At 36.5% G+C, this 21,195-nt stretch overlaps 1 protein-coding gene across 2 annotated transcripts; it reads left to right on the top strand.

Annotated features, from left to right (window-relative positions):
- The first annotated feature begins 1,873 nt into the window (after positions 1–1,873).
- TERF1 (telomeric repeat binding factor 1) lies at positions 1,874–20,374 on the top strand. Of its 2 annotated transcripts, none has more exons than XM_085325108.1 (10): positions 1,874–2,081; positions 6,172–6,267; positions 8,564–8,694; positions 8,826–8,912; positions 10,336–10,485; positions 12,593–12,702; positions 13,835–13,897; positions 13,984–14,027; positions 15,152–15,216; positions 18,555–20,374. In XM_085325108.1, exons 1-10 carry the CDS (start codon positions 1,904–1,906, stop codon positions 18,711–18,713), a joined length of 1,083 nt encoding a protein of 360 aa, XP_085181234.1. In that variant the 5' UTR covers positions 1,874–1,903; the 3' UTR covers positions 18,714–20,374. The 2 variants fall into 2 exon arrangements, with proteins under 2 accessions (XP_085181234.1, XP_085181227.1); XM_085325101.1 differs by having other exon boundaries at positions 1,881–2,081; positions 15,152–15,212; positions 18,555–18,672.
- Positions 20,375–21,195: the final 821 nt, after the last annotated feature.

Raw genomic sequence — 21,195 nt, forward strand, 5'->3', positions numbered from 1 at the left:
GCATAATCCTCACATAATCCCAGAAGAATCATAAATAGAATCCTTCACTGAATGAAAAGCTTCTGTCATTAATTTCTAGACAGAATGTGATTTTCCATGATCTGTTATCTCTGACAGTATTCCATCACACCTTGGTCTGATCCTTTACTTCTGTATATGTTGAATAACTTCAGTAGTAGTCTTTTAGCTGAATTTTGAGGCTCTCTTACCTAGATTTTCCCCTCATTCTATATTGAATAACTATTACCATTAAACTGATTTAATGAGATACCTTACAGTAAAACAGCATTTTGGCTGATTAAACACATCAGGAGCATAAAACCATCTCTTTCATGTTTATTCCAAAATAATTGCAAACAATACCGTATAAACATTGTTACAATTACATTTATGTCTTACATTTGTAAGGATTTAAATGCACCTCATTTAACAGTCTACTCACTCAACCAGTCTCATGGCTCAGCGCTGCCAWCAAGGTAAAACAAGAACCTATGATACAGCACTTAGGAAAAATTACAGTCTTTGAAGAAATAAGTTGTATCATGCAAAAAACATTGTCATACAACAAACCTAAAAAAATCAGCAACTTTAAAAGTGTGCCTTTTAGGCAATGAAGACAGCTAAGGGACTGGACTGGACTGGACTAGTATCACAGAGAATCCTGTATGGGCCCTGGAGTCTTCAGTGTACATTTATCACCTCACTGGCTTCTTTTGTAAATATTTTTTATCAGAACTCTTGATTCTCGTTGGAGCAAGGTAAAAATGGGTAAGGTCTCTTGACAGAGGGATCTAAAAGCAAGGCCTTCAACACAACAAAACCACTGTTTCTGTATTTTTGTGGGAAAAACGACAAAGCATGTTTTGTGAGGGCTCTCAAACTCCTGAAGTGGAAGACTTCATTCTAAAATGCTGCATYTAACAGTGCAAAATAAAATTAGTGAAGCAAATAGTAGGATGRGATGCCACTAGATCTCAAACTAGCTTCACAGAAAGCAAGAAAACAACTTAATCCAAAACTGTGGTGGAGTTTATGAACTTTAACCGATCTGCCAAGTCAGCTTTAAAATCTCTTAATTCTGTCAGGCCCATTTAAAGAAAAGTTCCAGTTCAGGCTATCTATAATCCTGTGCCACATCCTTCCTTTCCCTATTTTTTTCTTTATAAAATCCAGAAGATTATTGTAAAAAATGTGTTMATGTAATGTTAATAGTTGATGCTCAGTTAAAAAAAATGCAAATGGAAGGTTCAACAGCAACATAAGTGCTATCACACTGCACCTCTCRGTACTGCTGGTTTTGTAGTTAACGACACCATGAAAATAGTAAAAATGAAAAACAAAGCTCAAGGCCGTATTACTCTTCGCATGAGGCCCCTACGTGATAATTTCCTTGAAACTATCAAGCATAGCTCGCCTCTCACAGTTCTAATTCACTAGGGACTGTGCATGGAGCACCCACAAGTGTGAAATCGTGCAATTGCACACGCGTGGGGAACCGATGGCGGCAGGTGACGCACGCACTAGCCGACCCCCACCGGCCCCCACCACGCGCTTCCCCCTCACGGGCAGCGAACTCAGCCCCGCCCCGCCCCTYCGCCTCCCGCCCACACGGTCGGACCAACCCACACCCGCCCGTGGCTATAGGGGGGAGCGCACAACGACACCTCCCTCCCCACCCGCTCAGAAACAGCGCCGTGCCCGCCTCATCCAATCGCGGATCCCCCTCTCGCCTTCCTCGGCTATTTGATTTTAGTCAGGCCCCGCCCGCCGGCGCGGTGACGACAGCCAAGGCGGGGGTGAGCTGCGCTGAGTGGCTGCTGCGCGGSGAGGGGCGGGGCCGGGGCGCGCGAGCCGAGCCGTTGGCGATGGGCGGGGCCTGRAGCCGTTGGCGGGCGGGTTGAAGATGGCCGGAGCGGTCGAGAGCGACGGTGGTGCTTCGGTTTCCTTGTCTCCTGTGCGGCTGACGCAGGCAGAGGCTGTGGTCAGGGACTGGATGCTGGAGTTCACCTGTTACTGCCTGTGCCGGCACTTCAGGGAGGGGCGCACGGCGGAGTTCAGGCGGTACAGAGACGTGGCGCAGGGTGAGGGCCTGGGGAGTGGGGGCAGTCGTGTCTCCTCGCTGCTGAGGCTACTGCTGTTCTGCCTGGTTTTCTCTGCGCAGCTTTCTTGTGTGCCCTCCTGCCTTGCCTCTCCTTTCTACGGCTTCTTCGGGGTGACTGGATCCCGGCAATGTTTTTTGGGTTGTTACTAGAGCTGTTAGTGTCCAGTGCTAAGGGTTAACTGTTAAATCCACCTTTCAATGCATTCTCTGTGTCACTGCAGGTTGTTTTGTCCCTTCTGTCCCATTTCCTTTTTAATACCAGTCCATTCCTCCTCCAGGGGTATCTCTAAGACTCTTGTCTGGAGCCGAATGGCAAGCAGTTAATATCATGTAGGTAGTGCATTTGGTGGAAGCTCTTGTGTTTCTAGGATAGCTCTTCCAGTTAAAGAGGAAGTTGTAGTTGTCTAAGTGTTGCCAGTTGTGGCTTTCAAATAACGATAACGATTCTGAAAGCAGTGCATCCATACAGCTTAATACAAATGTAAAAGAGCAGCTTTCAGGGTCATCTTTCCTGTAGAACACTTGCCTGTTTCTACTTTAATTTTTGGCCTGTGTAAGCAGGTTTAGTTCACCAACTTAGCTTCCCAATGATCATGGTCACTAGATCTGTGGATGTTTTCAGAGCTTCTGAGAATTTTGGAAGGTTCCTAGGATGATATAGAATAGTTTGTKGAGGCTTTATAACTATCGGCAACAGTTGCAAATAGCAGAAATAAGGCAATGCAGGCTGAACCTTCTTAGTTTAATCCACTACTACCTAGTGTTACTATGGAATGGCAGCTGTTCTGGAGCGTTTTGTGATCACAGTTTCTTGAGTTGTTTGCTGTTTTACCTAAATAAGGTTAGGGAGGGGTACACACCTAAGTATTCCAAGAAAACAATGGTTATGAGAGAAAAAGACTTCTAGATGATTAGATGAGTAYAGCCTCGAAGAGTAATTTTTATGATCTTGAGTCTATGAAGCTTGACTAGGCTTGGTTATACACCATCTTCAGCTACAGAGGTAGTGACTTCAGCTGCAGAAAGTTCAAAGCTATTGAGAAGTTGAAGAGGTTTTAGTGAGGAGCTAATTCTCCAAATACACTGAGCTCCTTGTCGTCTTAATGCCAGAAATCTGGCAAGGGATTGTTGTCTAGCAGACAAAGACGTAATAAAATGGCTGAATTTTGAATGGAAAATATGTCATATTTGAAATGAGGAATATTTAACTGAGAGTAGCTAACAACTGGAAAAAATTGGCTGCATCTGGGATGGATATCCATATATATATATATGTGGATATCCATATATATATATATGTGGATATCCATATATATATATGTGGATATCCATATATATATATGTGGATATCCATATATATATGTGTATTACAAATAATTTTCCTGAAGATACCAGATTAGAGGGAGGCTTTGGAGGGAGATGTTTTCTTGACCAAAGTAAAGTGATAGTACAGCTTATTTAAGATTTTGTTAATAACTGAATACAGTATCATATAGAATAATACAGTCTCACAGAATATGACTAGCAAGGACTTGATATGAGGAGTAGTTGAGAGGTAAGCAATTTAAAGAAATTGAGGTATGCTGAATGGTGGCCGTTAGATGAAATTATTAATGGTGCTTATCAGTGGTCTTGGGGCTGTGGCTTAGTGGGAGCACAGTAATGAAATTTCACGATGATATTGCACATGTGATCCACATATCAACACAGAGGCTGACTGGAGTATCTAATGAGAAGAATGGGAAGACTTTTTAAGGACTATCGATAAAAACAACTGTACAGAATACAAGGTCACATGGAATTGCAAACTAATAGTGAAGTTCCTGTAGATTTTCAGACTTCAGCAGAGGACAGTTGGGCATATTGATGCTATAAGATTACTGAATCACCAGCATAATAGTCTATGGAAAAAGCAAAGTGCAGAAATTGAAAAGTACTGCTTTTGTGCAAGGCAAAGGGAGACTTTACAGCATGCAGTTCTGATTGCCTGTCAGCAGGAAGGTCGACTCAAATTGAAGCAAGAGCAGAAATGAGATAGTAGGAAGAACAAGGAAACAGATGCTATTTTTATCAAATGAATGATATTTCTATATAGATCAATAAAATGCCAAGTAAAAATATCTGGGCTGACTCTTAAATCTTGGGCTAGCATTTATAAAAGCAGGATGGGAGGTTACTTGCCTTGCCTAACTTATCCTGCTTAGGTAGAATACTATGGTSTGTTACCTGAACTACCCTGTTTAGGTGTCAGCATGGTAAGGAAATGGATTTCTAGTGTTTCTAATGAAACTACAGAAATTACATTTGTGAGCATAGGGAGAGAAGCAACTTAAGATCAGTTTAACAATACTGTTAACAAAGGAATGAGTAGATATAAAATGGTTTTTTTAAAAAAAAGGAAAAAAGTGAGATCGGAGGAGTTTACTAGGGCTGTAGTTAGTCTGCGTTACTTGTGAGCTATTGGTGCTTAGGACATGGCTTCACTAATGTAAATATTTCAGGTTCTTGTTTGTTTGTTTTGTTTGTTTGTTTGTTTGTTTGTTGGAATAGCTCTGATTTTGTTCCCACGATTTGAATGCCTATTTGCAGCTGGAGTGCATCTTCCTTTAGTTTCATGTGAACGGAATTCCTTCTGTGTACTGAAGGCTACTCTATTATGCAAACAAAAGCACAGAATATTTGCTTTAAAAATGCACTCCTAATCCGGATTAAAACACTAATGTAGGTGTATCTTAAGGTGCACATAAGGAGGAGGATCAAAGAAATCTGAAAGATTTCAAGCTACTTGCTAACCTGACAGGTTTTGTTCTGTGGAATCTTTCAGCTGCAGTTTTCTGCCTGCTTCAAAATTTTCCTAGCTCTGGCTCCATCTTCAGGACATGATGATAGCACTTCTCTCTATCCATTGAACTCTTCAGTCAATTTTTTTCTAAAGCTGAACTGTATTTTCCTGGTCTGAAAGCTATATGAATCTGTGATCACAGAGGCACTATACTGTTAGTCTAAACAATGTTCTTTTACTTCCTATTTTAGCCATTAAAATTTACCTATTAACAGCTGTTGTTTCTCCTATCCTCACTGAAATAGAATTGTAATGATGTTTTMTGAAGCCAAAATGACAATATTCTTCTTCATGTTAGATTTTTCTAATCAGTCAAGGGCTTTTAAATTAGTTTGTAAGTGCATACTTATCCATTGTTCCTAGGAGCAATGTTCCTATCACACAACACTAAGCAAGTAGGCTGAGTACTTACAGGTAAAAAAGGTACTAYTTGTGCTAGTGCAAAACTTGAGGGTCCAACATGCCAGAATTCTGKTTTTTGCTAGACTGAGAATGAAGCACGTACACAAGCACTTAACTGAACTACAGCTATCTCRAATAAGTCGCTTGACACGTTCTTCACTTTTCATGTTTGAATATTTGTCTATAACACTGTGAAGACAAATTACTCACAATATGCAGCACATTAAAAGATGAAGTGCACAGTAATCAGTATGATGAAAATAATCTCATGACAGCTCCCATTCTAAAATATATAATAATCCTTATGACCTTCCAACCTTCTGAGGAGGATTTCCCTTGTAGCTTTACATTTCTGACTAAGCTTTCATCGTAGCTTTTACTGATTTTGGTCTATCAGTTGCCATAGCAACATTTAAATGAAGGGTTTGGAGCCTGTGCGCTGCTGATACTTTGCGGACATTCCACAGAAATGTTCTCAGAAGCAGATAGTTGTCTGTCTTTCATCATAAGCTACAGAACAAAACAATTTTGTTTGTGTATGATACTGTGATATTTTCCTAATTTGATGACTATAAGCCTGTGATGCATCTCATTGCTTTTAGGTTGCTACTGTGAACCAAAAGAGGAATGCATTTTTCTGGTCATCTTCTATGTCACAAGAACTTAAATCACATTTTAGAATAGTATTAACTAATCTCCTAAATTTCTAATTATTTGGAAAACTGATGAAGCTTTTTAAAAGTCTTACAACACAATCTGGTGCATCTCCAGCCACACTGTGGCACTGCTGGAGCAAGAGTGATTTAACTTTTCTCTTCCTTTCCAGCTGTTATTAATAGCCTCTCCAAAATAGCTACACATCAGAAAAAGACAGTGTATCTCTGCCAGCTTTTGACAAGAATTTCAAAAGGAAAAATACTTGGTAAATATTCTGATTTTTTTTTCTCATGTCGCTTTTGCTTAAGTAGATTATTTCCATGAACTTACAGAAAGATTTATTTCAGCTTTCATGCTGTTACGAAGTAAATATAATGACTGAAATATCTACACTTGCAAACTGTTTATGTTCCACAGGTGAGTGAGCTGTGTGCAGTACTGGTGATAATCTGTGCTGACTAATTTAATTGCTTTGAGCTTGAATGGTTTTGTAGCTTTTAAATTACAGGACTTTCTGTCACAATAGCATCAACAGAAGAAATGCACTGAAAAAGACTGACTACCTCTTAGTGAGCAGTATCTGCAAATATGAAGTGTGGAGTCTGCATTTCTTTCTGCACATGTAAATCTAGAGATTAAGGTATGAGAGACAGTAGGTGAGAGAATATGGATGAAAAGGATGACTGCCTTTCTTCTGTACAGAAGGTCATAAGAGATTGACAGACAGCAGCTCCCTGGGACCTATATTCATTACTGTGTCTTCTGTTGGCCATGTTCACTACCTACTGGTTAGGCCAAGCTGATTCTGCTTTCATGCTCAAGTTTCTGGCAGACTTATTCTCTGCGAGCTCTAACTGCTTGATAATAGGGGATAAAATAGATATATTCTAGCCTGGCAGTTTGGCAGAGGCTTGTGGTTACAAAACAAAATTTATTGTGTTGATGGTCATGTAATAACACTGCTTGATTTTTAGTTTAACTTCAGAATCAAATTATATTGTTTAATTACAGTGACTGTTCATTATACACAAATTTTGGAAAGTCTCTGGAATTGCATTAAARCTATTAGAATTCTACATAACACTTGGGAATATGACTTCAATGTGCATTTTTATCCGTTGCAGTATAGGACGTGTCCTTTATGGGAAGAAAGATTCCATGCATTTATCAGATGTAGTTGCACAATGTACATGGAAAGTTTATATATTGTAGCTCTCCTAATTGTTTTCTGATGATTTAGAAAAAGATAAAGTTTTAATCTGTATTGAGCCTGAAGACAGAATAGCTTTTTTTCAGATGCCAGTTCTTCAAAGCAACTCAAACACTTAAGATTCTTACAATATTAAAATAAACTTTCATGAAAATGACATATCACTTAAATGAAACAAGAATTAGAAAAATGCTGGAGTGCATGGGGGGGGTTATATGATACTATTTAAGTTCTCACCGTTTGAGTTATATTGTAGGTGGTATCAAATACTTCTGATTTTTCAGTCTTGCTGGWATTGTTTTCTGTCTTAAAAAAATCAAGATCCTTACTGTAAGGAATGAGAGGGAGATTCTTCTATTGTGTTATATAAAAGGAAGGAATAAGAGTGTCTATAGTTCAGTGAACACATTGAGCAAAGCTGGCACTGTCATGGAAAGAAGCAGTTCTGTGTACCTGCTAGCTTTTCTTGCATCTGTGTTTTATYAGCACACCCATTTGTGCAGATGCACAATGATCAGACTGAAAAATGCTTGCAGAGTGAAAAGAGAAGGCTATTTGTCTGGGTTAGGCTTCTGCCAGATCGTGTCACTGATCTTGCTTTTTGAGAATTTGCATAAACACTTATGTTGGCACAACAAATAAAGTGATGCAAGTGGTAACTTCTTATTTATGGCAGYGCTGTGTTATGTTGCTTGAACTTCCTGCTCTGCTTCACCTGCTTTTAAAAAAAAAAAAAGGTTAAGACACGGCAATGTAGAAATAGTTTTTGAATTTCTCATTTTCTTGGGTGTAATTGTATTACAGAATTTACAGCAGTGATAGCAAATGTTTTGATATCTGATGCTAAGCTTATTGTAAAAGTATTATTAATGCCAGCCCAAATACATGATGCTAAACTTGACACTATTGTGAATGGTATTTTAAGTGAACAATWATTAGGAGACACAATTTCCCTTTAAAAATCGTAGAATGGTAAGATTGGAAGGGACCTCTAGAGATCATCTAGTCCAACCTTCTGCATAGCCCATATGGGGATTGAACCCACAACCTTGGCATTAGCAGTACCACACTCAAACCAACTGAGCTAAACCTGCCCCTGAAAATGGAACAATATAGTTACTTGCAAAGGTAGGAAGAAACAGTCCCTCTGAAAATGAGGAAATTAATTCAGCTCTTGAATATGCCTGGAGAAAGAGATTAAAAATTCCTTGGGGCTGGGGGGGAGGGGGAAGCAATTAAAATGATGCAAAGTGTCTATGACTTTATTGTGCATGTATAATTAGATACGTTTAGCTTAATTCTTTACATTTTTTTTAACACTAAGTGCTTTCTAAACTTTTATTTTTCTAAGATTATCATTTTGAAAATGATCAAAGAATGTCACCTCTGGAATCTGCTCTATCAATTTGGACTTTACTTGAAAGGGAAGAAAATAAACCTGATAAGCTTTATGAAGATATTCGTCGGTTAATTCAGATTCAGGTCTGTGTATTTTGTTCAAAAAACTGTTAAGAATGCTACCTGTTCTTTTAGTTAAAACAGCTTTTTTTCCCTAAATTTTGGTTAAAAATGCATTTCAGCATATCCTTTAAATGTAACTATCTTGGTTGTAGGTTATAGCAATCCATATGGAAAAGGGATATTTTAAGGAGGCTGCTGAAGTTCTTGAAAGGCTGTTTACAGATTTGGAATCAAATAAGGTAGTAACAGTACGTTTTTTTTTTTTTTTTTTTAAGCTAAAACTCTAAAATTTTACTTGCTATTTTCACCGTGGCAGCTCATTTCAGGAGAGTGTGGTGTTGAAAATAACTTTGCCAGGACACAATTTGGTTAAACTAGGTGAAGATTTAAAGGTGATAATTTGGGTATAACATTTAGTTATGTTAAATACTTACTGTGCTCATGTGAGTACCCATGGTGTGTTTTGTGCTATTGCTTGGTATTTCGTCATCCTGTTTAACATGCTAAAATGAAGTTTGTTTTGAATGATTCAAATGGCTAATATGACTAAATACTGCATTTTCAGTTTGTCTTGGAGGCCAGTTAGTTTACTCCAAGCTGTAAATAATAATAATAATAATAATTTGGACAAGGTGCAACTTTAAGGATTCTTTGGATAAAAGTGTGGTTTTTTTTTTACATGTGAAATCATTAATAAAATCTTTGATACTAGTTTTCCAGCATCAACTAGCCTGTGTAAACTGCCAGCCACTGGATGTGTTTTCATCTGATCATCAGCTCCCTGAGAAAGGGAATAGGTTTCCTAAGATAGTAGGAACATGGCTTCATTCTAGTTCTTGCTTCTGCAATCACTTACACACCTGTGGTACCTATCAGTACAAAAAGGCATTTGAGGGTAAGGGGTTGAGAGGAGTGGTGGGTCATTGAAGGTAGTAAAATGACTGCTTCRTGGCCTTTCATCATAGGCAGCAGCAGTCCCAGCTTTGTCTCCTTTCTCATTCCATGTGAGAAATGAGCGAGGTGTTGAGGTGTCACTACAACTTCTAGGAAGGTGGTATTGCTGTTTTATCAGATTGAAGATGGTATAAACATTGCTGGTAGAGAAAGGATGAGTTCCACTGGTCTGATCGGACTTTTGACTTTTTCTGAACCATTGCAGTGTGCTCTGTTTACATTCTCCCTTGGTCAGTGTTCTGCAAATCAAAGCATCAGAAGGAATGAAAGCTCCTTAGTATAGAGCGGATATTGCTTAATGCTACTGTACTAAATAGTTCTTTTCCTGAACTTTGTACYTGTAATTCGGTGGTGATCTGCAGAGGTAGCAAATGAGAAAAGAAAATTTGCAAATGATGGGCCTTTTTCTAAATGTGTTTTTTGCTCCATTGATTGTACTGCTTTAAATGTTATTCATAATAAGGAATAAAAGTAGGGAACTTTGCACAATAAATCGTGGTTTTAACTCTCCATACACTCAGTGAACTCTTGGTTTTACTGCTGGTTAATTCTAGAACCAATTCAAACTGTGGCATTAAGACATATTGAGAAAACTCCTATAATGATCTCATTTATCTTTGTATTACTCTTGCTCAGCGTGGAAGAATGATGCTAAGATTACTGTAAAAATCTTTTCATGTACTACATAAATCTATACTTTTATTTTAGCCTTTAAAGATGAAGCTAGCAACCATAATTAAGAACAAGGATCCATACATTCCCTTTCTTCAAAACTTCAGTTACAATCTTTTGCTAAGTAAAATTAAGTGTTATGTCGAACTCTTCATGAAAGACAATGAAACTAACTTCTTAATACAGGTATGTCAAAATTATTTTCAAAACAGATTTCAGGAGGTGCATAATTAGATTGAATAGATTGATACTTTCAAGTTGTTTAGATGGTGTTCAGTTATTGTGATAGGTGAAAGGGAAGCTTTATATTCCTATGTATAGTCTTCTTATTAATAAGAAGTTGAATGCRTGTTTAGACTCCCCTAAAACTTCATAAATTTTTTCCACAACTGTTTTGCTTAGAAAAATAATATGAAAAAAAGCATAATTAAAACTGCACCTGTCACTTGTGTATGTTTAAAAGGAGGAGGTCTGATCTGAGACCCCCTGAAAGATAATATATCTATATGTTTGGGTTTTTTCTTAAGCCACTAAAACTTCATATTAAAACTAAAAGATCTGGACCGGTTAATTTGGTTAAAAGCTCTAGGAATGTCAGAGTATTTAGAAATTTAAAGGTATTTTTGCTCTTTTTCTGTAGCTAAAAAGCTCTTTACAAACCGTATCRCTCAAAGGTGATTTAAAATTGCTAACAACATTCCTCTTGTAGTTCATCTTCAGGAGGATTGTAAAGAATTTCCCTTGTGTTTACTTGCTATAAGAGAACATTATTACTCGATTACAAAAGCACAAATACCTGAAGAATAAGAACTAAGTTTTAAATAAACAAACTTGAAGTTCTTCTGGATTTTTGTTTTCCTCTCAGAAACAAGAATTAGAGAGCCTCTCTCAAAAAAAAAAAAAGTATTAATACAATAATTTCTTTAACAATCTAAATATAAAAAATATTGGGGCACACTGTTCTTTTTTTTCAAGGCAATTTCTTTGACATCCCCAAACCTCTACAGCCTTTCTCAGGCTCAAAGGCCCAGAACTCCACTCCACCATACCTATGTTCTGTGTTGCGCTGCAATTACCTGTACATCTTCCTGCTGTCTTTATTGGCACAAATGTGGCAAATCCTTTTTACTTCTGAAATATTTTTACTTTAGTCTGAATTACTTGGGGACATTGAGGAGACCGCAGTGTGAAGATTTTCAGCTTTTCTGTACAGTATATATTGCTATTTCCTAGCATGTGTACCCTGAGTTCTCTACTACCCAAACATGGAAAAACACTATAGCTTTAACTGCTCTTTCCTCTCCTCTTCTTCCTGGATACCATATGTAGAAATATAAAAAGTCCCATACTGCCAGCCCATTTTGTAGGCTTCTTTTTCTAGTTACTATTGAGCTTAGAATCTACAACAGTGCAGCACCTACTGTTCATGAGGTTCTTTAGCTTCAAGAAGCATTTAGGTTAGCTACCCAAAGTACAGTCTGCAAGTAACTATAATAGGAAGAACAGGATCTATACCAAGTAAACATCAATCTGCTTACTCAGTAAACAGGGAATAGTTTTTAACTTTTTGAAAAAGGTGTCTATTCTAGAAAATAGATTTGAGGAATTTGGGAAACAGAACAAATGTTATGGTACTTGAGAAATTCAATAAAGAGTAATGACCTGTTTCTTTTCTTCTGCTCCCCCCAGCACCCATGGAGGAGAAATCCGTTTAGTTTACGGATGAAGTAGTTTAGGCAGGATGTTACAATTTTTTTTTTTTTTAATACAGGAAAAGTTACGTTATAAGCATGAAGTCTGGTAAGACATAYGTCTCTTGACTGTGTTATAGGTTTCCTTGATCCTGCCACACACTACATCAAGTGGAGCAAGATGAACTCCTGAGATCTGTCAGCATTCTATTTCTATTTTAGTTATAAAATACTTCGCAGTACTCTGATAGTATTTGCAGTCTTAATTACTCTCTGTAATATATTTTGCATATCCTCTTTATGTTTACTTGCTGTGCAAGTATTATTTTATTTATCTGGGTGTACATATAAAGATTAGCTGTGGCTATGCCCAAAGTTTCTCTGAGTTGTTAGTATATTTTTTTTTAAAAAAAAATGAACTTTGGTTTATGTCATTACAGTTGTTGTTTTGAAACTGCTTATTTTAATGGTAATGCTCTTCTGGTAAAAGGTCTAGGAAATGAGCACTGTTAGCCCTAAYAGAGGGTACACTTAAATAGCTGTTTAATTTTAAAGCCAATTAGTACCTAAAATAATCTTTGTATCAACTCCATTTCATGCAGGCAGCGGCAAAACAGGTGGAAGCTAAAGAATTAGGAGCAACAATGTTGCAGAACGAAACTGTGAATGTCAGTGAAACAAAGGAAGAAAGCAATTTGGAAACAAACCAGAGGTTTGTATTCAGCAGTTACACTGCTGAGGGACAACTTGAATTGTAACTAAAGCCTGTGGAACTAAGAATAGGTACAATAGTAGGATGATAAATTCTAAAATTATTGTCCAACAGAAGATGAAAAGTACAAACACATTCTCTTCTAACGTCTGGGTTTTGATTGTTGCTCTTGGCATTTATATCATATAACTTGGTATTAACTTAAAGTATTTGTTGGAGATGCACATTTCTCAGTTTAAACAGCTATCAGCCTTCTATGACAAACATTGAAGTATTTCAGGCTTTCTCTTTATGCTTATTTTAGTCCAATCTGCTTAATTTTGGGCTATACAGGCCTGGAGAAGGAAGAATACAAAGAAAGAATCGGTCTGTTTTTCTCTAAAGTTAAACGCTTTATCCACTTAGTGATACTAGTATTATGGGAAATAGTTATGTTGTTCTGTAGAAAAACACAGAGCATGACTGACCACTTGAAGCCTAAAATCAAAAAACAATTACACATTAAGAGATGCTGAGGGAAGTTGGAGCCAAGTTATTCTTTTTGTTTGTTTTTCTTTATTTTGAAAAATAATATTCTATGGCTATTACTACTTGTTTTTTCATGGGTAATAGGTTGTGGTTTTTGTTCTGGATAAAGTCTGTAATTCTTCAATTGTATACTTYTTATATGGCATCCTTTAGGTAAGGAAACTGACAGATGCAAAAGAGAGTATATGGGAAGACAAATTATAAATTTTCTGAAAGACAGTGCCTGATAAAACTGCATCTGAGAGAGGCTTAATGGGATGACTTGGTCAAAAACCTATAGAAACAATTCTTAGATTGTGAAGAAATATGAAAAATAAGCTTTGAAATGCTTCATCTCTTCAGTTTAAATAGATGTTACACCTTGTGTGTTCCTTTCTCRGGTGGAAGGAGAGAAGTTTGAATGAGTGTTGGATTTGCAATTCCTTTTTTTCCAGTGTTTTTGAAGGCCTTCAAAATTGGCTAATGGTAGAATTGTAAATAAACATTAACTGCTTCAATATATTTATATGCCACTGGTTCCACAGAAGACAGACAAACCTCAGATTTTTTTTCTATTTAAATGTTGTTCTGCCTGCTGTCTAAAAATTTTCTGGCCTTTTTTTAGCTTTATAGAAGATCAGAGTATTACAAATCAATCATCTGGAGATGTTAGAAAACCCACAGTAAGGTAAAATAATTTTGTTGCTGCTGCTATTGGTCATACACATTCATGAACATTCTATGTACTTTATACTTTGATTATGTTTCTTGCAGGCCTCGTTCAAGACGGAAACGCAAAAGAAGCAGTGTTCTTCAAAGTGAGTATTAGCTAATTTTTTATGCTGTCAAAATAATGTGAATGCCCTTTTTCCGGACAAAAAGAGTTGGTGGTTTGATAACTGCTATCCAAATAGTGTGACTGAAGTCATATAAAAATGACAATGATGAAAACACCAATTGATGTGTGCAGTGTCTGCCCAAATCAATTTTGGGGACATAAATCATGCTTAGGGAAGTATGAAATGGCTTAAGATTCCCAGACAACTCATCTTGCAAAATCCTTTACTATTTTCTGATATGCTTTTGGTTTTTATTAGGGTTATGGTATTCTGTCCCAAAGAAGGTGACCAGTATAGTAKTATTGAAATTTGTGTCTTTGGGCACAAGAATTACCTTGTGTCCTAGGTAATTCTGGGGAGAAGAAACTAAGGAGGTTGACTGGTTCATGGGGCGGGGGAACTAGTGAGATGCCTAAAGTTAGGATGTTAATGCCTAACTTTCCTGGTAGTATCTTTAAAATACTTAAATATTGCATAATCCATGTTGTACCTTGGTCCTGAAAAGTGTTAGTACTCTGTTACCACAAATAGACAACATTATAGCCTCTGAATGTGACCAGCTGCTGACTGAAATAACTGTATGCCGACAGAAAGTGTGAATTTATGGTCATTTGTTCATTATGGTATACTGTGAAGGAAGAAGTCTGAGATATGTTGGTTACTTGCCTCAATTAGAAGTAACCTATGTTTTGTGGAAATGGACTCTATATGCAAAGTATCAGGCCTCAGATTTCTGGTTAGTTTCTATTTTCTCTATTTAAAATGTTATCTGTAGTAAAGATACTTTCACTAAATGGAAAGAATAAATATTGTTATGTACCAGTTCTTACCTAATTGCTTAAAACATTCCTTTGTGAGCTTTGTTACACACAAGATATAGAGGCTTTTCTTGAAAAAACTGTTTTCTGAGTCTTTGAACTTAGGGGAGACTATACACAGCTTTTACTACATATACGGACGAAGACTTATATTCACATAGAGAGATAYGCTGAAGTTACCTGTGTGCCAAAGAATATCAAGATAATATATACGTACTTGTCTCTCAGACACTATTGTCTTAATATTGATTTCACTCATCTGGATGTACTTCAATTGTCTTCTAGATCTGAACAGCTTGCAGAATGTAGAAAAACATGGTGATGCTTGGGCTTGTGGCCGAAAAAGGCAGGTTTGTATTCGTTCYCTATCCTGAAAGGAGATAAAATGTATCTGTAACTTCTAATGGGATTTATTGTTAAGATATTTTTAGCGCTCTTTGTCCCTAGAGGTTGATAGAGCCCCTTGCCACACATAAAAGCAGAGTTTTTTCAGTCTCACAAATACAGTTACATCACTAAGAGCTGTTTAAACAACTGCCAATACAGCCAGTGCCCTAAAAATACTAGCAGTGTTCACTGGATTTGTCTGTTGGCTTCAAAAAAACATAAATAACGTAAAACTGTCTTTCTTGTTCYGTATACTTAAGTAGGTACCTTATCAGCCAGTTGCTAACAAGTGTATGCATTTTCTTTGACCTTGATTTCAACATCAAGATTTAAGCTAATTGAACCACAGTGGACATAGAAATGTTTACCCTTATATTCACCTTTTTATTGAGGGAGTCTGTATGGGGTCACCTGCAAGCACTGTATCCAGATCTTGCCTTCATGCACATATCTTATTTGAAAAAAAAGGTAGATGCTGTGTGCTGAATTCTATTATATTTTAAATTCATTCTTATTTGAGATGTAAAGACTCAATTTGCAGGAAAGAACAACATTTGATAGTAGTGAAGAACTCTGAAAACTTTATAAAAAAAAAAATGAATGAAATTAAAGCTCTAAAGAACATACTCTGAACACTTAGTAAAGCGTACATTTGCTCTTTCTCCACTGGTATTTATGCCATAATCTTTCCCCATGAGACCTCTCATCAAGTTATTGTATGCAGAGCAACGATATTAGCCTTTTAAACAGTAAGTCTGCTCCTTTGCTTAATTATGTGGGTTATATAAGATTGTCTACATGCATGAAAGAACGCTGTGAATGTCAGAGCTGTTGACTTCTAGAACTTCCTTTTCCATGCAGCTCCTCTTTCAATGTTGGCATTGTTTGCACTTGTTTTGTAAATGACATTTCATTGCGATGGTTCAGTGCCTGTTTTGAGCCTTCATTGCAGTGTTTTCAGTTAGCTACATACAAGCAGTCTGCAGTGCAATTGAAAGGAAATGTACTTTATTTTCTCATTCCTAAATTAAACTCCTTTGGGATGCAAGTGTCACTGAGAATTTGGAGAACTATTTGTACTGAACCTATTTCTTGTTTTTCCATAGCAGGTCCTTTGAGATGTCTAAAATCTGTTTGTCTTTTTGATTAAACAATGTATCAGAAAATCCAGGTTTTCAGAATTCAGACTTGCATGAAAGTTAATTGCATATATTTAAATTGGGAGAAATTCCAGAAGGAAGACGGATACCTCTTATTGCATAACCAAATGATGGGTGCATTGCTAGCAAAAAAATGATTCTAAGGATTAAGAAGATCTTTGAATATGCAAGAGTATGTCTACACARTCTGTCTGGCAAACCAAAGTTTGTTCTAACAGCATACTGTGCTAGCCAAATGTCAAACAGTCCTGGATTAGACACTGTCATTATGTTAGCTTAGGCATTGCTGAATGATGTCCAGTCTGTCCAGCCAGTCTTACTACCTGATAACAATGCAATGATAGAGTCCATACAACTGCTGTCCTATAAGGCACAGGCAGTTTGTGTTGTGTGGGTAGAGAAGTTGTTTCTGTTCTATATGGTTCTCATTGAAACGAAAAAAGTCTAATTTATCTGTGTGTAGAATCCTCATTTGTATGTTAAACTGAAGAAACTTATTTAAAAAAAACCCTCAGTATAAGCAATTAAAAGCAAAACAACAAAAAACATCTTAACAGTAAATGTAACTAATCACTGCAACAAACTGACAAGGATTCTCTGCTGCTGGAGATATTTCAATTTTGTCTGGTGCTATAGGTCAAGCATGGCTGTGTTTCTTGAATAAAGATTGTATTTAGGAAAAYTTTCTGGCATGCTGCAAAACAAGTTAAATGCATTGATGCCAATGGAATCTCTGGCCTATTAATTTTATCTTATATATATATATATGATATATAAAAAAGCTATTTGCTACTAGTATTGCAAAAGATCTGTGTCACTTATTTCTTAATGCAGTACTTGGGTTTCCAAGCATGAGCAATTACATGGAGTGTTTTTCATAAACTTCTCTGAAACTGTTCATCTTTAATATTTCCAATTGTTTACCAAGACTGAACTACTGCCACTGGTTCTACTACTGCCACGTTCTTTCACTGGTTAGTGAGATGTGTCAATGATCACTGTTTTTTGTGGCAAGACTTCAATCAGTTTAAGACATGCTATCGTACTGTTTGAGCAACTCAGACTTTCAGGTGTGAAATCTGTTAGTCCTTATATAACCCAATTTGCATTTTTTTTTTAAGAATCCATATTTTCACTGAGCATGTCTAAATAATGGGGCTCTTGTTAACTTGCTGACTCTCCTGGTGCTTTTATTAACAAAAACACTTTCTGGACTTTGTTTCAGAGCAACTACAAAATAAGTAAAACACAGGCAGTGGTTAAATGAAAAAATAGAATATGGCTGCTTGGTTGGATTTTCAGCAGTCTTATGGGCATCGCATGTATATTGGATTATCGTATATTTTGCAGAATTGCAGTAAGTAATGATTTTTTTAATAGAGAATCTGCTGGTGCTTGCAGAAAAGCCAGCTTGAGGTCACTGAAAACTGACCATTTGTCTCCTTGCTTAACTTACTGTGGTCCATGAAAGCATCAGAAGTAGCAGTGCAAACAGAAATGAGTGCAGATTAATTATATGCAGCAGAAAAACCTCATTCTTCGTATGTTTCAGAGCATGCTCATTAACATTTTTGAGTTAACATCTTTTCCGTAAACAAAGTCTTTGCACTTCCAATTTCTGGGAATAAATTGGAAAGAACATGCTATCAAATGCATTTTGAAATAGAAATTGATGCTTTTGTTTTTAAAAATGTTTTCCTAAATAGTTGTTTCAGGCTGGGATGTTGTCCTGTTTTTGCACAGAGGGGTGATGTACAACTCAATTTTCCTAAGGAGGTGTACTAACGTACATCAATATGGTTACTTGTCTATTAAGCAAGAATTTAAAGACAGTTGCAGAGAATTATATTCTAATAGAATAAAGATTTCTTGTTTTTTCAAATGCTTTTTCATTTAAATTCTTAACTGCTTGTTAAGTTAAAGTCTTCTGATACTGTTTAAAACATTTCAGTTAGTAATACTATATTCAGTGTCCAGTTATGCTCAAGAGAATCAAGATCAGCCTACTGATAACTAAAACATCTGCTTTGTATAATAACTAAATAGCTGTATAAATACTTGCTTTTATATTTTTTGTAAGGTTAACTTTTAAATTCTTTGTTTATATATCCTGTGGGGRTTTTTTTCTGCTCTTTCCGAAGCGGTGGACACATGAAGAAGACCTGCAACTGAAATTGGGAGTAAGGAAGTTTGGAGTGGGCAGTTGGGCTAAAATTTTGGTCCACGGTGACTTCAACAACCGAACTAGTGTCATGTTAAAAGACCGATGGAGAACACTCCGCAGGATTGACCAGGTCTAATTTGAACTGCAAGAATCAACTTGAACTGTTCTTAAGCCTTTCCTACATGAGGACAAGTCTAGCTTTTCAGAATAACTTTGACTGTATGAGATGCTGATGACTTATAAGTAGTTAAAATATTACAAAAAACTTTCTATGGAGGTAAAACAGTGGTACCACCATCCATCCTATGATTTGAGTAATGTTCTTTTTTTCTAATCCTGTTGTCAAACTATTTTCCCTGTCAATAGTTAATGTTTTGAATAACTTAATTCCACAGAATGAAATATTCAAGGTTGTGCAATATTAGTTTCAGTCTCAAAAGTGTTATTCTAAAAYGTCAAAAATAGTAAAAAGTATAAAACATTCATATAAACTCACTTGTTCAGATAATGAAGTCTTTATATTTAAAGTCTGCCCTCTGTCTACATGCAGTTGGTGCCCCATTTTCTGAAATAGTAAAAATTTTAAACTTAAGTATGTGCATAGGAGTATTGAATGCTGGCAACATGTTTAGCTTGGTATAGGCTAATAGTTGGTGCTCTGTATTTTATAAAGGCTTGTATCTCTAGTCAGACTGAGCTTTTGATTGTTTTGGTTCCTGCCATTGTCTATTCTAATCTATTTGATCTTGAAATTGTCTGACTTGTCATCTGTAGGTAAGTTATACTAAGGAGAAAAAGTCTGTGTTTCTGGTTTGGCAAAATGTAATGCTCTATGTAAATTTATCTGTAAGTAGTRAAGATGCTGTGTATGTATTGGAAGTAAAACATAAGGGAAGACTTAAGCTCTAGAAGTAAGATTACTCTGAAGTTACTTATATTGACATAATAGCATTTTTTCTCTTGCAGAAGAGATGAAGAAATAGGAAGCAATAGTATGATAGTAGCTCTTAACATATATTACCTTGTGCCACCTACATTGTCTTAAAGTGGCTTTCTTCTAGATCACCAGAAAAGAGGAAGCTTGAAGTGTGCCACCAAAGCAGGGCTCAGTATCTTGTATATTTTGGCACTGATAGCACAGACTAAGACATGTTTCATCCATGCTCCTCAGTGTCTAGAGCTACAGCACTAACAAGCAAAGACCTGCTCTGAGGAGGGTAACTAACTGCATCAAGCTGTCACTTGGTCACTGTTAATTTCCTGCTCATGAGAGGCTGTAACAGATGATTGATGGGGTTRTGCTGTCTCTTTTGCTTTAGATTCTATAGAGGAGGACTCAATAATCYCAGAAAACAAATACTGTCTACTCTGAGCTAGTATGGATCTAATTAGTTGAACTTGCATGTTATAGCATTCTTTTAAGAATGGAATATCTTGTGTTTTCTGTACTGCTGTCCTTGGATAAGGTATTTATTTTTTATTTTACAAGAAACTCAAGGAAAAGTGTCTAAGTGTCTGTCTAAACTAATAATAATATTAAACCTTTCTCTGGAGTGCTTCTTCCTGGCTCCAAATTAAAGATATTCTTGAAAGCTGAAATGTTCAGAAAGTCCTAGGATGATCATCTTGCTACTTTTGGTCTTGGAAGTCTGCTTGCATTTGAGTTAGAATGGTCAAGTACAATCAGAGTTTTGTTTCTTATTGTGGACAGGACCTTGGCAAGATCACATTCCTCATTCTTGCCACCAGAAAGAGATTTCTTCTTGCAACTGTTAGAAATAAAGACAAACAGCAGTTCTTAGGTTCTGCAGAGTGCTGCATGTCTTCACTGTACATCTTCTCAACTGTAAGGCATCACTTCTGAAATTTCACATTTGTTTAGTAAAAGAAGTTTTGATAACAGGGGTTAGGTGCTTTAGAAGGGAACACTGAAGCAGCTGTAAACAATCAACCTTAAAGAATCTGGTATCTGCACCATAACTAGGGAGCAAGTATGCTGTACTGCAGTATGTAGCCGCTTTAGTACCGTAAAAACAATTAAACGGTAAGTTATGAAACAAGGTTTCTTTTCTAATTATTCTAGATGAACAGATTTATTTATTTACATAACAATAAGTGATTGTTTCCTAGATGTTAACCAAGGCTTTTGTTGACCTCTTGCTAGATGCAAGTTTATTTCGGTTGTAGTTTATAATAATGCTGGAGCAAAACTTCTTAGGTAAAAACATCTTTCCCTATATTACCACTCATTAAGAGAAAAATATGCTATTTCAATACTTTGCAAAAATCTTGTTTAGGTTTGCCTGCCATAGAAGTCACATGTGGTATCGACATGAAGACTAATTCCTTCATAACATTTTCATTAGTCTSTCACTTTTATGAGAATGACTGAATCTGGAAATGACTACGAAGACAAAAAAAACTACTTAAGCACTCATAAAATGCAGTCTAAACAACTGTCTAAATATTGGGAAGGAACAAAGAATTTAAACTTAAATGTAGTTTTAGCTCCAAAACTTTCATTTTTATTCACTCCTGATACTTAATGATGGCAGTAACTTTTCTCAGACTTAAGAATCTTTGGCTTGCCCACTACCAAGTAGGATCAGTGCTTGTAA

Source organism: Rhea americana, unplaced genomic scaffold (genome assembly GCF_003343005.1).
Source record: "Rhea americana isolate MKP2758 unplaced genomic scaffold, rheAme1 scaffold_121, whole genome shotgun sequence".
NCBI lineage: Eukaryota > Metazoa > Chordata > Aves > Rheiformes > Rheidae > Rhea > Rhea americana.

Coding starts and splice junctions, on each gene's coding strand:
- TERF1 (XM_085325108.1), top strand. CDS start 1,904: ATGGCCGGAGCGGTCGAGAGCGACGGTGGTGCTTCGGTTTCCTTGTCT. Junction 8,695..8,825: donor GTCGGTTAATTCAGATTCAG/GTCTGTGTATTT, acceptor TCTTGGTTGTAG/GTTATAGCAATCCATATGGA. Junction 14,028..15,151: donor AAGAAGCAGTGTTCTTCAAA/GTGAGTATTAGC, acceptor ATTGTCTTCTAG/ATCTGAACAGCTTGCAGAAT.